The sequence below is a fragment of the Leucopleurus acutus genome, assembly GCF_964270905.1.
Source record: "Leucopleurus acutus genome assembly, chromosome: 13".
Lineage (NCBI taxonomy): Eukaryota > Metazoa > Chordata > Mammalia > Artiodactyla > Delphinidae > Leucopleurus > Leucopleurus acutus.
This window is the reverse complement of record NC_139155.1, coordinates 59,412,027-59,429,327: the sequence shown is the minus strand read 5'-3', so window position 1 is coordinate 59,429,327 and position 17,301 is coordinate 59,412,027. Positions and strand designations below refer to the sequence as shown.

Sequence of the window (17,301 nt, the reverse complement as noted above, 5' to 3'; positions counted from 1 at the left end):
TACACATACACACACACATATATAATATATAACCATGCATACACACACATATATATACACAAACACAAATATATATGACTTTTAATGCATAGATGTACATATGTTCTAAATTCTTCACTTCCAGATTGAACTAAGAAATGTAGTCATCATCTATTTGACCTAGAAATAAAGACGCAAGGGACAGTTATATGACACAGTTTTAACAATGCCAGTTTTAAGACAAGGGTCAGCAAACTACAGCAAATGGACCAAATCTGCCCCAACCTCTGTTTCTGTCTGGCCCACAAACTAAGGATGGTTTTTACAGTTTTCACTGGTAGGAGGAAATCAAAAGAAGAAGATTTTGTGATACATGAAAAGTAGATGAAATTCAAATTTCCATGTCGGAAAATAAAGCTTTCTTGGAAGGCAGTCACGCTTATTCATTTACGGATTGTCTACAGCGACTCTCACACAATCACAGCACAGTGGAGTTGCTCCCACAGAGACCATCTGGCCCGAAAAGCCTGAAATATTTACTATCCAGCCTCCTGCTTTAAGAGGAAGCTTTCCTGCTTTGCTCACCAACAGGCTGCCATTACTCTAGATAACAAGAAAGCACACATGGATAGCAGTAGTTCGTCTCAGCCAAATACAATATGCTTTGCACTTCCTGGGGGAGCCTTGAACTCTAGCAATAACAGGGAGAAAGCCCTCTCCTGGCTTGACTTGTTTCAGCTCTTATATACGGGTGGTGTTTTAAATGCCCACGTAGCATTGGAGTATCATTACCAATTTTTAAAAGCATAATTGCAATATACCAAAACAAAACCATAGACACGAATTACTTGATAGACCTCAAAACACTGTCTTAAAAATTAAATTAAAAAATGAAGGAAAATCCAGCTCATTTAGAAGGCAAATCCTCTATAAATAAGCTAAACTACTGAGAATTTATAACCCTTTTGTATTCCAACCTGACTCTCAGATCTCATTCTGCACAATGTCCTTTGGCATTAGTTCGATTACAGCTAAATGTTTTTATTTGTTTTTACCAAACACATACATTTTTAGGAAAAATGCCTTTGCTCTCTAGCCTAATCTAAGCTATGATTATTTGAAAAGTTGAAAGCTGAAGTGGGGGATGGGTATGATGGAATCACAGAGCCAAATTACCGTATTCTGGAATAATTTTGTCATCACACAGTATTTAATCTTACCTCACTTTTTTTTTAGTGGGATAAATTTTGCTTAACAGAAAATAAAATGAATCCTCATTATTTGCTGATTCTGAATTTGTCTACTCGTTAGTTTTTTCGAAACCCCAAAATCAATACCTGCAAAGCATTCTTGGTCACTTGTGAACGTGGACAGAGAGGCAAAGGTTGGCGTCGCCGGACGCACACATCCCAGCAGAGGCCGGGCAGGGAGAAGCTCTGCCTTCCAGCTTCCCTTCTCCTGCCACTAACAAGTGTCCTTATCCTCATCTAAATGTGTCACATTTTCACCTTTTTGTGCCTTTTATTGGCGATGCTGCTATTTAAGATGGCCCCCAGCGCAATGCTGAAACGCTGTCTGGTATCGCCAAGTGCAAGAAGGCTGTGATGTGTCTTACAGAGAAAACGTGTGTTAAATAAGCTTCCTTCACGCCTAAGCCTAGCACTCTGGGCCAAGTTCACTGTTAAGAATCAATGATACACATTAAATAAGGCATCTTTACAGAAACACACATAAACCAAGGTTAGGTATTGATCAGTTGATGAAAGTCTTGTGACCACAGGCTCTCAACACAGGACTAATGCCCTATGTCCCCCAGAAGCAGTAGTCCAGTGTTTACTCATTGGGTGTTCACTGTGATGTTTAGAACAAAACTGTGTTCGTGTGTTTGGATTCACACCGAGACCCACTTCTATCAAAGTTCTTGGTCGCTGGAAGGACTCAATGCTCATTTTTGCTCTCAGTTCCCAGATATTACTGGCAGCCATGGGATGTAAAGACATGTAGACTAGAGAGAATCCATATTCTTTCAACCACTCAACAAACAACATCTCAGGAGACAAGACGGTGCAGCTCCACCATCTTTGGAGCCTTGGGGAAAAGCCACTGCCTTTCAGGTAGGAAGCAACTGGTTAAACCACTCACTAGTGCTGTTTTGTTTGCTCATGGAAAGCCATCCTGGATCTGAGTCTGCCAAACAGGAGACGGGAAGAAGTTTAACACTGCAGCATCTCCAATGTTCCCTGCTTTAGCGAGGAGCAAAATTAGCTTTCCACGCTGCCACTTTTCCTGCCACGTATAAGCAAAGCGAAGGTATAATCTCACCAACACAAACACTCCCCACAGAAGATGGGCTGGTGGAAACTGTCAGTCCCCTAGAACAAAGGGCATTCCGTGGCATCTGTCTGTCCTCCCACACAGAGCCTTGTAGCTCCTTTCTGGTTTTGGTTTAAATAAAAAGCTAAGGTGGATCATCTTCACAAAACCTGATTTTTTTTTCCCAAATAAGTTAAATAAAAAACAAAAACATAGGAAAAGAAAAGTTTCTGTAATGATGAAGAGTCAAAGCAAAACCACAAACGATAGACCTTACCAAATCAGGAACGAAGTACTGAAACCTTTGTTTATATGCACATTTCTTTTTAGCATTGTTATTTTATTTATTTATTTTTGGCTGTGTTAGGTCTATGTTGCTACGCGCGGGCTTTCTCTAGTTACAGCAAGCAGAGGCTACTCTTCGTTGCATTGCACGGGCTTCTCATTGCCGTGGCTTCTCTTGTTGCGGAGCACGGGCTCTAGGTGCGCGGGCTTCAGTAGTTGTGGCTCAGGGGCTTAGGTGCTCTGGGGCATGTGGGATCTTCCCAGACCAGGGCTCGAACCCACGTCCCCTGCATTGGCAGGCAGATTCTTAACCAGTAAGTCACCAGGGAAGCCCATGAACATGTTATCAAAGTAAAGTTAAAACCTACTTTCTCTCCGTTAAAGGCATTCAAAGGATAAGATTCAAAATGAAGCTAATTATCAGTGCTTTGTCTTGCCATTTAGGACACTCTGAAATGATGTCATCTATTTTTTCTACCAGTAAATAACACAACTTTCTTCACTTTTGTGTTTTCCCTTTCCCTTTTGAAAAGAAGTAGTGTTCTTTTCCAATCTTTTCTAATCATGGCTCAAATGCCCATTCTATAAAATGGGATATGTAAGAAAATTAAGGCAGAGGGAAAAAAATAGGAAAGTGATAAGGAAAAGTGCTCAGAAGCAAGAAGTGACAGACCACAGAGAAGTGGAAGATGTTCACCCAGAAGAAGGACTTGTCCTTGATCATCAAATAACAAATAGAAACTGAGAAGGAAACCCAGAGACATGGTAAGCTTTGCAAAATAAATATCTAAAATATTATCTTTGAAGATACGAAACTGTCACATGACTCCCTCTGCTTCTTCCTAAATGCAGCTCTGAGTCTGTAGTAGAGTGACAGCTTCATATGTCCTCACTGATTTCTTAAAACTCATCTTTTTTAAGCACAAAATGCTGAGGACGGGAGTACCTGCTTAGAATAGCTTTCCTGTTCGAGACAGGGTTCTATTTCACTGCCACATCTAATTTCCCGTGTCCTCCTAGAGGGACGAAGCAATTCGATTGTCTTGCACTTGGTACGAAGCAATTCAATGGTCACGCACTTGGAATCATGGCCATAAGCTAAGGAATTTATGGAGTCAGGGAATGTTCTCTTTTTCCATCAGTACATATCAGGATTTCCCAAGGTGCTCCAGGGAATACTGGACTCGAGAAGCTCTGCTAAAGCCAAACGGACGTGCACGCTCCAGCTAGGCACCTGCACCTGCCATGTGTCACCCAGGGAGATGCAGAAACACTCCCGGGCTCTGAAAGGCCTGGCAGTACAGAATGTGTTCTACTTGGCATAAATCAGCGCTTCTTCCCATTTGGTTGACCGGTGCCTTTTCACCTTCCTTGGAGCACAGTCTGGAAAACACTCATCCACGCAGACCTTAAACACTGTCCCTGGGCAGCAAATGCCTGCCGAGCTGCTGCCACCCGGCGTGGCTTACGTGACCTTCTAATAAAATAAGTGGGCTGAAGGCCAGTCCAGCGAAGAAAGCGAGGCTGCCGTACAGGAGTCCAGGAGGGAGTGTGATGGGAAGGGGTGGGAAAGATCAAGTATCTCCTACTCCCTCACCCCCTCGTCCACCAGGAAAGACAGCAGACAGGTAAAGGGTAAATCTTCGCTTAGCCTCCCCGAAGTGCTGGCCCCTTGATAAGCTCAGTGCACGGAGAACTGAGAGCACGGACCCACGCCTCCCCGAAGTGCTGGCCCCTTGGTAAGCTCAGTGCACGGAGAACTGAGAGCACGGACCCACGCCTCCCCGAAGTGCTGGCCCCTTGGTAAGCTCAGTGCACGGAGAACTGAGAGCACGGACCCACGCCTCCCCGAAGTGCTGGCCCCTTGGTAAGCTCAGTGCACGGAGAACTGAGAGCACGGACCCACGCCTCCCCGAAGTGCTGGCCCCTTGGTAAGCTCAGTGCACGGAGAACTGAGAGCACGGATCCACGCCTCCCCGAAGTGCTGGCCCCTTGGTAAGCTCAGTGCACGGAGAACTGAGAGCACGGACCCACGCCTCCTCTCCTGTCAGGCCCTTCGGTGCTTCTAAGGGACTTGTTTTTACAGGAGGCTCTGGAGCAACCAGAAGGCCAGTATCTTCCCTGACTTTACCTTCCCATCCCTCTTGTCACCGCCCACAGCCTGGCATAACACCTTTACTGAGGGGCCTGGGGGAGGGATTTCAAGGCCGCCTGTGCATTTTTTCCTTTTCAAAGCAACCATTTGTATTAAAGATCACTGCCCTCCTGGCCTCCGACAGGACTCAGAATCACTATCTCCAAAAGCAGGGAGAAAGGCAGTGAGTGTGGGGTTCCAGGGGTGTCTCTGGGTGCAGGTGGGGTTAAGAACCCAGAAGAGTCCATCAGAGGCCTCGGAAACTTGCAGGTGGACAAGAGGAGAGAGGAGGGGAGAAGAAACAGAATCGAAGTGAAATCTTTTTTTAATCGGCACAATGAAGTAAAAGGGTGCTTGTGAGAGGAACGTGCTATTCTTAAAATGGCAAAAGGCAGTGTCTAAATCAAAGGAAGCAGGTGTCACAGCCCAGGTGCCCTGGTGAAAGCAGGGAGCCCGCACTTACGCTGCCACCTAACAGAGGGGCAGGTTCTACGTCACAGCAGTTAGGACAAACACTAATTAAGTAATTAAATACATGTTAATCACCAGATACTTGACGATTTATGTGTTAATGAACAGTAATTAACCTGCAATTAGCTGTATTCCATGCAGATTACCCTTGTGATGTGTACCGGTAGAATGTTATTTTCCCTTAAATAGGAAACGCTCCATAAAGTGGCAAGAACACTTGACTCTGCTAAGAACCATTTTGAAACTCTACACATGCTAATCTAGGTCATGTTAGCAGAAAGGTTATAAAAACAAAGAGGTGCCCAAGAGAACCCACTATGTTTATCCAAAGTACACAGTGCAGTGGTGTTTGGTTGCACCGAAAACCTCCCCAAATCCAACAATTTACAAGACTCAGACTCTGACCAAGAAGAGAATCAACTCAGTATCTTGCAGCCAAAGATGAGGGAGAAATGGACATTCTTGACAAAAGCATGGGAGGATCAGGTACAGGACAGACAGAAGGAACCCAGCCCAGCACCCCCATTCCTGGTCCGCCCGCCCAGAGCACCTGCTCCCCAGGTGTAGGCAGAGTGTCCAGAGCACCAGGATAGCAGTTCCAGGGCTAACATGCTAGAATGTTCTGGCGGGAAAGCCCTTGCTTCATCCCGTTTCATCCACTGTTTCACTGAAGGATTTGTTCCCAGAACGCTTTTTCATTGTATACCTTCTGCCATCGCACCAAACACACTTAAGGAGTGACTTGGCAGGAGAAAGCACTCGACTATTACCTGCTTCCCTTTTTTTCTGTTTTCCACAAATCTGAACCTCCACAAACTACCACCATTTATTGAGAGGCCAGCACATCCAAAACGTGTTCTTCCATTCATCTCCACACCCTGCCCTGTCTTTATATTTAGTCCCGTAATTAGGAAGGCTCAGTACATTTAAGTTGCCCAAGCTTATAAGTAAACAGGGCTCGTATTCAAATCCAGTTCTGTCTGATGCAAAGCGTATGTTCTTTTACTGCAGTATGATGCGGCTCATTTACAAGCAATATTGTAATACGAAATCTTTTAAGACTTAACTCATCCATCTTAATTCATTAGATCAAAATTACTTTACAAAGTGTGAAAAGCATCATATAAAGTACTATATGAATATAAAATATTTTAATATACTAGTATTTCAAGCATGTGCTCACTCTACATTAATTTTTTAGATCTCTGTCATGTATCTTGCAGCCTAAATACTAGTGGGACGTCTGGGGGAAGCAGAGTCCCTGTGCAGAGAGAGAGAGTCTCTCAAACGTTATCACCTCCTTTAAATGTCCATGTCCTATTATCTTGTCCTCAGCTTTTGGTCCCAGAAACAGCCTATCTGTATATTAAGAATGCATCATTTGGATACTGACTCTTATGAACTATGCTCATAAAAGAAAATGTCACAGGCATGCATGTACACGTGATACCAGAAAAATAATTTTGTGTATTTTGCAATTAGAAATATAATAGTCACCTAAAGCAGAAGCACATCCTCAGGCTAGTACAAAACTCCTGATGGAGAAATCTGTCTGGGAAATGGATTTAAAAGCAGATGGCTCCTGCATAAGTCAGGTTTTTACGAACATCAGGATATGACAGGCATTTCCTTAGTAAAGGTGTGCTCGCCCCACGGGTGCAGCGGGGAAGCCCCCATCCAGGGCAGTGCTGCCTGAACACGGAAAACTGATTTTTCCAGCTTTTTTTCTGATCACCTCCAGTTCAGCTGACATCTGGAGCCAAGGATGGAAATAGGATTGGTAGGTATTTTCCTTCCTCTCCACCTGTTGATACAATGTATTTTCCCCATGCCAACTGGGAACATCAAGTCTTAACATGGCGATTTTAAGGTCTATCTCAGCATTTGGGAAATTTCCTGCTGACATCTCTCTTGTATCGTCTACTGAGTGCCATTTATCTGATAGTTTATGTTACTATTAGGGTAATGACTTCACTATGTTTACTGCCCAGCAGATAAAGGGGAGAAAAGAGGGAAGTACAACCTTAACAATGCCTTTAAAACGTGAAAGGCTGAGGCTTGGTTAGACTCCTTGGGAATTAAATGAACAAATGCATTTTCAGTGGAGCCAGATGCTTAACAAACTTTGATCACCAGGTTCTTAAACATTTAGCAACACTGGTTTAAAGAATCTCTGCAAATCCACCTTTAAACCCAGAGTATGAAACTAACAATCACCCAGTGAACCAGAAAGCTATAATGAGAACTACATTCCAGCTGAATACGGTGAAGCAGGTAGTGCTCAGCAATGTGACAGAGGCCACAGTGAGGAGCAGGAGAGTTTGGGGGTGAGGGTCAGAGGCTCACAATTGGGAAGGCAAAATATTTTATTCAAAAGAGCTCAAGGGGCTTCGCTGGTGGCGCAGCGGTTGAGAGTCCGCCTGCTGACGCAGGGGACGCGGTTCATGCCCCGGTCCGGGAAGATCCCACATGCCGCGGAGCCGCTGGGCCCGTGAGCCATGGCCGCTGAGCCTGCGCGTCCGGAGCCTGTGCTCCGCAACGGGAGAGGAGGCCACAACAGTGAGAGGCCCGCGTACCGCAAAAAAAAAAAAAAAAAAAAAATCTGATAACAATTCGTTCATTGGTATATTGGCTAGGCTACGAAAAAGCAACTGTATGGATTGCATGAGGTGACCGTAAACCAATCACATTGCTGCTTCTTCGTTATCGATGCATGAATTGTCACAACTGTAAATAATGAGTTTACTTTTCACATTATCTTTTCATTATTGTTATCTAGTGTTAGTAATACATATAACATCTATGGTGTTTGTATCATATAAGACACTATTGATGCAGGTACTGACACGTGATTCATCTTCTAAACAGATGATGTAAACTTAATGTATCAATAAATACAGTACAGTACCATAAATGTATTTTCTCTTTCTTAATAACATTTTCTCTTCTTTAGCTTATTTTACTGTAAGAATATAGTATATAATACACATAACACACAGATTATGTGCTAATTGACTTTTCATGTTATCGGTGAGGATTCTGGTCAACAGTGGGCTATCAGTGGTTAAGTCTGGGCGGAGTCAAAAGTTACATATGGATTTTCAATTGTGTGTGTGTTGGGGGGTCAGCACCCTTAAGCTCCACACTATTCAAGGGCCAACTGTAGTTTGATAATTCCTTTTAAAGGCCGATCTCCTGAGACTGTTGATAAATTAAATCATTCCTTTAGTTCTGACTGTCTGAGCCAGGTGTGTTCAAGGCTATTACGGGCTGAGTGCTGTGTCCCTTTCAAATTCATGTGTTGAAGCCCCAACTCCCAAAGTGATAGAATTGGGAGATGGAGCATCAGAGAGGTGATTATGCTTAGCTGAGGCAATGAGGGTGGAGCTCCATAATGGGATTAGTGCCCTTATAAGAAGAGGAAGAGAGACCAGGGCTCTCTCTGCTGCACACATGGGGAGGTCATCTGAGCACACACAAGAAGACCAGAACATGGCCTCCATAAGCCAGGAAGGGGGCCCTTAACAATAACGGAATCTGAGGGCCCCTTATTTTGGACTTTTCCGACTCCAGAGCTGAGAAATAAAGGTTTGTTGTTTAAGCCACCCAGATTGTGGGCTTTTGTTTTTCTTTTTGTCACAGCAGCTCAAGCTGACTAAGACAAAGGCAAAACAAAAATTTAAGATCTGGATTGTAGCCAGTGTCAAAACTAAATGAATGCACCAGCCTCTGGCAGCCGTGGAGCCCCACAAGGGCTCACTCCTAGAGGTTTTGGGTGTGCATTGCTGAAGGGAAAGAGAAGAAGATCAGGGCAAAGGTGAGCAGGACAGACCTTCTGATCTTGTCTAGATGCCTGGAGACCAAGGAAGAGTCCACTGCAGGTTCCAGAGGGGAACTAGCTAGGCCTTCTCTACTGTGGGAAGGTCCCCTCCAAAAGAACTTTCTAAAAACACTCAGCCTCTTAGCCTAGTCCATCATACACAGCCTTATGAAGCCTGCCTTAGCCAAACCCACTTCCCTTGCTTCCATTTTAATCCTACAAAAGAAGAAACTTTGTCCCAAAGGCCATATTTTTGAATTATACCCTGATTGGTTATCAATATATTTATAAAAAAGAAGGATATTCAGTAAGTAGAGCATTTTCCCTCTGCAAGAAAAACTACTTTTTAACTCTTTTTTTTTGTTTTATACATAAAAACAGCACATGTACATTGGGGAAAATTTAGAATATGACAGATGACAGAAAGAAAAAATTCAAGTCACTAGCTGGGGAGATACTACTTAATATATTTATTTCACCATATAGTTTAATTATATATGTATTTATATATAATTAATACATATTAATATTATAGGTGTTTATATATAATTAATTCATATTAATATATATTGATACACTATAATACATATTAATATTATTAATACATATTAATGTATAATTAATACATATTTGTACATATATTTAATTTAAAATTGAATTTAACATACTACTTTACGATTTTTTACCAGTTTTACCCACTTAAGAAAATAAGCTGAGATAACATCATGAAATGATCTTTCATAACGTTATTCTTAACGGTTGCAAAATGAATTTTTGTATTGAGGTAGCATAGATGAACTCATCCTCTATTGAAAGAAATGTAACACTGCTCCTGGTGTTTCATTATTATAAATACACTGCCGTGAATAAGCTTGTAGCTAACTGTTTGCTACCACTATTCATTATTTCCTTAGGATGAACTCCTAACAGTAGACTGCTAAAATTAGACTTATTTAAATATTTAACACTTTTAGAATGTATTGCCCAAGTGCACTCTAAAAGGATTTTAACAATTTACACGTGTGCTAACACAGCTTTTACTACCCCTTAATTTCCATTCAAGAGACATTTAAATACCAGAAATTGTTGCAGGTACGAGGGCACAAAGATAAAACAAGCACAGTGGAGAAAGGACAGCCTCTTCAATAAGTGGTGCGTGGAAAACTGGACAGGTACATGTAAAAGTATGAGATTAGAACACTCCCTAACACCATACACAAAAATAAGCTCAAGGGCTTCCGTGGTGGCGCAGTGGTTGGGAGTCCGCCTGCCAATGCAGGGGACACGATTTCGTGCCCTGGTCCGGGAGGATGCCACGTGCCGTGCAGCGGCTGGGCCCGTGGGCCATGGCTGCTGAGCCTGCACGTCTGGAGCCCGTGCTCCGCAGCAGGAGAGGCCACAGTGGTGGGAGGCCCACGTACCAAGAAAAAAAAAAAAGAAACTCAAAATGGATTAATGACCTAAATGTAAGGCCAGAAACTATCAAACTCTTAGAGGAAAACAAAGGCAGAACACTCTATGATATAAATCACAGCAAGATTCTTTTTGACCCACCTCCTAGAGAAATGGAAATAAAAACAAAAATAAACAAATGGGACCTAATGAAACTTCAAAGCTTTTGCACAGCAAAGGAAACCATAAACAAGACCAAAAGACAACTCTCAGAATGGGAGAAAATATTTGCAAATGAAGCAACTGACAAAGGATTAATCTCCAAAATTTATAAGCAGCTCATGCAGCTCAATAACAAAAAAACAAACAACCCAATCCCAAAATGGGCAGAAGACCTAAACAGACATTTCTCCAAAGAAGATATACAGACTGTCAACAAACACATGAAAGAATCCTCAACATCATTAATCATTAGAGAAATGCAAATCAAAACTACAATGAAATATCATCTCACACCAGTCAGAATGGCCATCATCAAAAAATCTAGAAACAATAAATGTTGGAGAGGGTGTGGAGAAAAGGGAACACTCTTGGTTAATTTTATTTTATTTATTTATTTAATTTTGCGGTACGCGGGCCTCTCACTGTTGTGGCCTCTCCCGTTGTGGAGCACAGGCTCCGGACGCGCAGGCTCGGCAGACATGGCCCATGGGCCCAGCCGCTCCGCGGCATGTGGTATCTTCCGAGACTGGGGCACGAACCCATGTCCCCTGCATCGGCAAGCAGACACTCAACCACTGCGCCACCAGGGAAGCCTGAAAAGGGAACACTCTTGCACTGCTGGTGGGAATGTGAATTGGTACAGCCACTATGGAGAACAGTATGGGGGTTCCTTAAAAAACTACAAATAGAACTACCATATGACCCAGCAATCCCACTACTGGGCATATACCCTGAGAAAACCATAATTCAAAAAGAGTCATGTACCAAAATGTTCATTGCAGCTCTATTTACAATAGCCAGGAGATGGAAACAACCTAAGTGCCGATCATCGGATGAATGGATAAAGAAGATGTGGCACATATATACAATGGAATATTACTCAGCCATAAAAAGAAATGAAATTGAGTTACTTGTAGTGAGGTGGATGGACCTAGAGTCTGTCATACAGAGTGAAGTAAGTCAGAAAGAGAAAGACAAATACCGTATGCTAACACATATATATGGAATTTAAGGAAAAAAATGTCCTGAAGAACCTAGGGGTAAGGCAGGAATAAAGACACAGAACTACTAGAAAATGGACTTGAGGATATGGGGAGGGGGAAGGGTGAGCTGTGACAAAGTGAGAGAGTGGCATGGACATATATACACTACCAAACGTAAAATAGATAGTTAGTGGGAAGCAGCCGCTTAGCACAGGGAGATCAGCTGGGTGCTTTGTGACCGCCTGGAGGGGTGGGATAGGGAGGGTGGGAGGGAGGGAGACGCAAGAGGGAAGAGATATGAGAACATATGTATATGTATAACTGATTCACTTTGTTATAGAGCAGAAACTAACACACCATTGTAAAGCAATTATACTCCAATAAAGATGTAAAAAAAAAAAAAAACAGCACAGAATTTACAGCCCATTTATTACCATGATCAAACCCAGGGATAGAGGAACTGGGATTGATAAATCTTCCCTAATAAACACCAAGCCTGCAGAGTGGGTTCCTGGGCGCCGATCATGCCGCTCAGATGACAAGCGGCCCTTGAGAAGACTCAGTCTCTCCTCCCTGGGTCTAGCCAAGCACCTCAATTAACCATGAGAGATGATCTTGGATACATGTCCCCGTTGGCTTCCGAGTAAGCCAAAGGAATTAAGAAGGAGAAAATCAAAATACTGCAATTCTCTTAATGCACCCTCTTAGCTTGAAAGTAATTGAGTTCTTAATGTGAAGTTATTTTCAAAGAGGCTATGGACAAAAGGAGAAAGCACACAGAACCCCACCGTCACTAATTTCCCACCTTTGACACCAAGTCGGGATGCTCTTGGGGCACAGGCCCTCTCCGAGAGGACGGAGAGACCAGCGGGACCTCCTTGGTACCACTTTCTAATTGCTTCTGGCCTGCACCCTTCATTTCCTTTAAGTGCCCACTCCAGGTGGGCAATGTGGTCCCAACAGTACATCCCACAGAGCAGCTCCTCCATGACAAGGACTCGGTCTACATGCCATTTTCTTCCCATTGCTGATGGGGTGGGAGCAGGGCCCTGCATCTCACCAGCTGACCTCCACTACGGCTCACTTCCTAATGGCCCATGATTCCTGAGATCCACTCATGGAAGAAGAGACTTTTACTTCTCCCATCAAGTGCTCTGTCTCCCTGGGTCAGATGTGGCTACTTAACATAGAAAGTAAAACATCCTTGCAGACAGCATTTCCTGCCCTGCTGCAGGGGGCTGCTTTTATTTTCTTAAATAGATATATAAATAAACAAGTTTGAATGGTGCATTTTACTCATTTCTCTAAGTAATGTAAAAACAAAGCCTTAATACACTCCCTATCCACGAGCATAAGCTTTCCTCACCTTGGTCTAAAAATACCAACACTTCTAATACAGTCTCTGATTAGACTAATATAAAACTGATTTATATTTTCAGAAGTTAGAGGATGCATCAAAACAGGAAATGAAAAATAAAGGGCATACCTGATAAAAGTTAGGCCAGAAAGTACTGATGGCCAGCTCTGCCCTGTTCCATGTACGGTTTGGGTCTCCAGATATATTCCAAATAGGGTTCCCCAAAGGTCCGTTATTGACCTTCACGTAGACATTGAGTAACCCGGGAGCAGAATTACTCTTGCTGGATACAAAGTAGTGAAAATCAATGCAGTGGGTGTCATTTTCTTTGAGCTGAGGTAAGAGGAGGTGGGCTCTCTGTCCCTCAGATCTCCCAGACGTGTTCACCAACATGAAGGAGCCTGCGAAAAGAAAATCAAAGGACGGTCACAACCGGAAACACTACTTCCTGCTCGTACCTGAAAAGTCACCATCATTTCCATGGGTCGACACTGCAGTTCCACACATCTGACCTTGGCTTTGAAAGTCCCACCTCTTTCACACCTTTTCATCCCCAAAGTGCTCTCAAGGTCAGTGGGGATGGCAAATTCCCTTGATGTCACTGCAATTAGTTTCCTAAATAATAGGTATATGCATGGTTTGCAGATCTGCACTGGTCGATCTGGTGGTCACTAGCCACATGGAGGTTTTTTTTTAACTAATTAAAATTCTATAATATTGAGTCATAGTTTAGATTCCACATATAAGTGATATCACATGGTATTTGTCTTTGTCTTTCTGACTTACTTCACTTAGTATGATAATCTCTAGGTCCATCCATGTAGCTTCAAATGCCATTATTTTGTTCTTTTTTATGGCTGAGTAATATTCCATTGTGTGAGTGTGTGTGTGTGTGTGTGTGTGTGTGTGTGTGTTGTGTGTGTGTGTGTATATATATAAAATATATTATTATATATACAACACATCTTCTTTATTCATCTGTCAATGGATATTTAGGTTGTTTCCATGTCTTGGCTATTGTGAATAGTGCTACTATGAACATAGGGGTGCATGTATTTTTTGAATTGTAGTTTTGTCTGGATATATGCCCAGGAGTGGAATTGCTGGAGCATATGGAGGAGGGTTGGACTGGGAACTTGGGGTTGGTAGATGAAAATTATTACATATGGAATGGATAACAACAAAGTCCTACTGTATAGCACAGGAAACTATATTCAAAATCCTGGGATAAACCATCATGGAAAAGAATATGAAAAAGAATATACATATGGATAACTGAGCCGCTTTGCTGTATAGCAGAAATTAACACAACACTGTAAATCAAGTAGACTTCAATAAAAAAAAAAGAGATGAATTAAAAAAAATTCAGCACTTGGACAAAAAAAAAAAAGTTCTGTAATATTGAAAGTGTAGGTCCTCAGCCCCAGGAACCACATTTCAAGCGCTCAATAGCCACATGGGGCCAGTTGCTACCATACTGGGCTGCACAGATATTGAACTTTTCCATCATCCCTAAACAACACTGTTCTACAATGGTGCCACCACTGAGTAATTGCAGACACTCTGAGATTCTCATATAATCTAGAGAAAGGGAACAGATTGTCCTGGTTTGTGGAATCTTAGAAAATTGGCCTGATGATACTCCTTGTCATCAATATAACATGATTTTCTTGCAGCTCAGCACCCATCCCCCCAACTACTGTCACAACTGGCTTCTCCTCAACTAGGGGTGTTCTCATAATGGGGGGATGACGGAGTTTACCGATCAATGGCTGTGCCCATGGGGGACAGTCGTTCACAGAAGTCTCTGTGAGCTCCTTGTTTTCAACTTTTCATCCAGGGCACTAACCCACCCGTGAGTGCTGAAGAGTTTCCAGATGGATTCAAGCTTCCCAGATACCCTGACCTCGGGAAAGGTCACTTGGACTTTCTCCATGCCTAAGATCACCAGAAATAGCAACTAAAATAAATATATGAATTTTATATATCACACAAAGAAAGGTAAATCAAAATGTTCTAAGATGAACGGGAAAACAGGTCATCACAAGCCTTCTTTAGCAGAGAGGAAAACATGTATGGAAATTCTGAGGGGGAAGTACAACTAAATTTGGAAAATAAAGATTTAAAAAAACACTACTCAGGGTGGTTGGACTCATGGTTTCCACGGCATGAAGAGACTATTACCCTCAGTTGAGTATTCCTTTAAAAACGTCCCTCATTGAACCATAATTTTCAAGGAGGTGTGTGTATGCACGTTTGCGGGTATATATATGTTAGTAAACACCCACACGTATCTATAAAGATACATACACAATCTCAGAAAAAGTGTGCAAATTTTCTCTCATCCACAAGCTGTGATTTCCTAAACAGCAAAATGAGAAGACTACTTTTCCCAGGGAATTATCAGGAGGATTAAATAAAAACCAGGAATGTAGATATATCCTTTATAAATTAATAGACTATTGTTAAAGGATCAATATTACAAAATGTTTGCTTCCGGTTATTACCTCTCAGGGCCCCTTCATGAGATGAGCTAGTGTTAATGCCATGTAAGAAAAATAGGAACTGAGTCACAGAGAGATGAGGACGCATCTTAGGCAGGCTTTAGGATGAGTCAGTGGCAAAATCAGAACTTGGGGCCTCTGGGTTTCCAGCCCATTACTCATCCTGCTACCCTCCAATAACTCCACATTTCTTCATGCGCCATTTGAGCACATATGGAGAAAACAAACCCTTTCGTGACAGTGAAGGAAAATTATGGGAGCTATCTGAAAATACAGCAATTTTTCAAGAGATGAATGTTACGCACCTGGAAATATGAAAGTCAAGCCACAAGGGAAGGGTTATTGCGGAACATATATTTCTGTAATAAAGAAGAACTGCAAATGTGATTTAAGAAAGAGTTGGGAACAGAGAGGGATTTTGTGACAAGAGAATACCACTGCAGTGATTTGGGCTAGCTATGCTCTACAAAATGTGAAGAAAAAAAGCTCTTCAAAATACACAGGGTCGACCAACCCCATCACAAATTGAAAGAGGGCAGTTGGTGTTTATGAGTTAAAAATCGTACTTCGTCGCTCTTAGTAAAATATAAGCGTATTTATTCCAAATTCAATCATTTGGGGCTCTGGCATCTGCAACATAGTTGCAATGTAGAATATCCCCTGATGGGGCTAAGGCATGAGTCGGCCTTGAAGCCAGCTCTGAATCACAAAAAGCTTTAGTATTGTCACCCTGCCGAGAATATTACTTCTTGGAGTGTTTCCATCACTTAAACTTGGGCGACCAGAGACGGTAAATATGGCAATATGCATAGGAGAGCAAAAGTAGGTTTCCTGCATCCTGGAAAGTCTAGTTTGGATGACTGGATGAAGAGTCTCTTTTCACACGTTGGTATAAACCAGGTAACATCCTACCATAGTTGTTTGGGAAATCACTGGGTTTCCCTAAAATACTATTTTCCCCAACTACACAGCCTATCCTTCAATATTTACTCATTAAGCTTCATTCTAGGACAAAATACTAATTTTTATCTTGAGGTCAAGGTGAAACTCAGGTATTTTAAGTTGCAAACACGCAAATGGTCCTGATTTTTATACTTTCTCCTTTTTTTTCCCCCTTTTGAACCAGAATGCAGTCTATCCCGTTACAAGGCATGTTGCTGCAATGCAGATTAGCTAACAGGATTAGCAAATAGGGGAGTGACACCCATATAACACTAGAGCCCCTTCAGACCACATGCAATTTTTTGCAGGACATTAATGTTGTAGAGCAATCAAGGCAAATTTTCTCTCCAATAAAGGGCTACGTGATGGCCTTTCGACAAAGGTGAAACTCCTGCAGAAGGGCCTTCGCTTAGGGTCAAAAGTGGCAAGAAGTTTAGTAGCTCTACAGAGCCATTCCTCTTCCCGCTCTGTGAGGCTGTCTGGGAAACTGCAAGACCAGAGGAAGAAGCTGTGAAGCTTCTGCTCCCCTCCTGAGTTTAGAGAGGAAAGCACACTGACTGATGGAGACGATGAACCCAGATCGTATATTTCAGCTGGCAGAGAGTGGTCTCTATCAGAAGGGAATGACTGACTCCGAGGCCCCCTCTGGTGAGAAGGAGGATGCGGAAGCCCTCAGGCACAGGGCTAAGGATGGCCTCACAGGGATTCTAAGTGCCAGGCGGAAGTTAATGAGGCCAGGATTTTTATTAGGGCTGTGACTGTTTCACTGGTTCTCTGGCTACAAAGCTGTGTAGATTTTGAATAGTCAGCTCCAGTTTTCTTACAAGATCTAGCATTTTCGGCGCATGGTTTTGTGCAACAGTCAAAGGGTTTCCAAGGACAGGTGTGTGGAGCTGGTC

At 42.6% G+C, this 17,301-nt stretch overlaps 1 protein-coding gene across 3 annotated transcripts in view; it reads right to left on the bottom strand.

Moving 5' to 3' along the window:
- PTPRM (protein tyrosine phosphatase receptor type M) overlaps nt 1–17,301 on the bottom strand; it is a 752,167-nt gene that overhangs the window by 462,697 nt on the left and 272,169 nt on the right. For all 3 annotated transcript variants that reach the window (XM_082853409.1, XM_082853410.1, XM_082853411.1), the window contains exon 3: nt 13,086–13,357. In XM_082853409.1, coding sequence (XP_082709535.1) covers nt 13,086–13,357 — 272 coding nt within the window. The remainder of the gene's footprint in view (nt 1–13,085; nt 13,358–17,301) is intronic.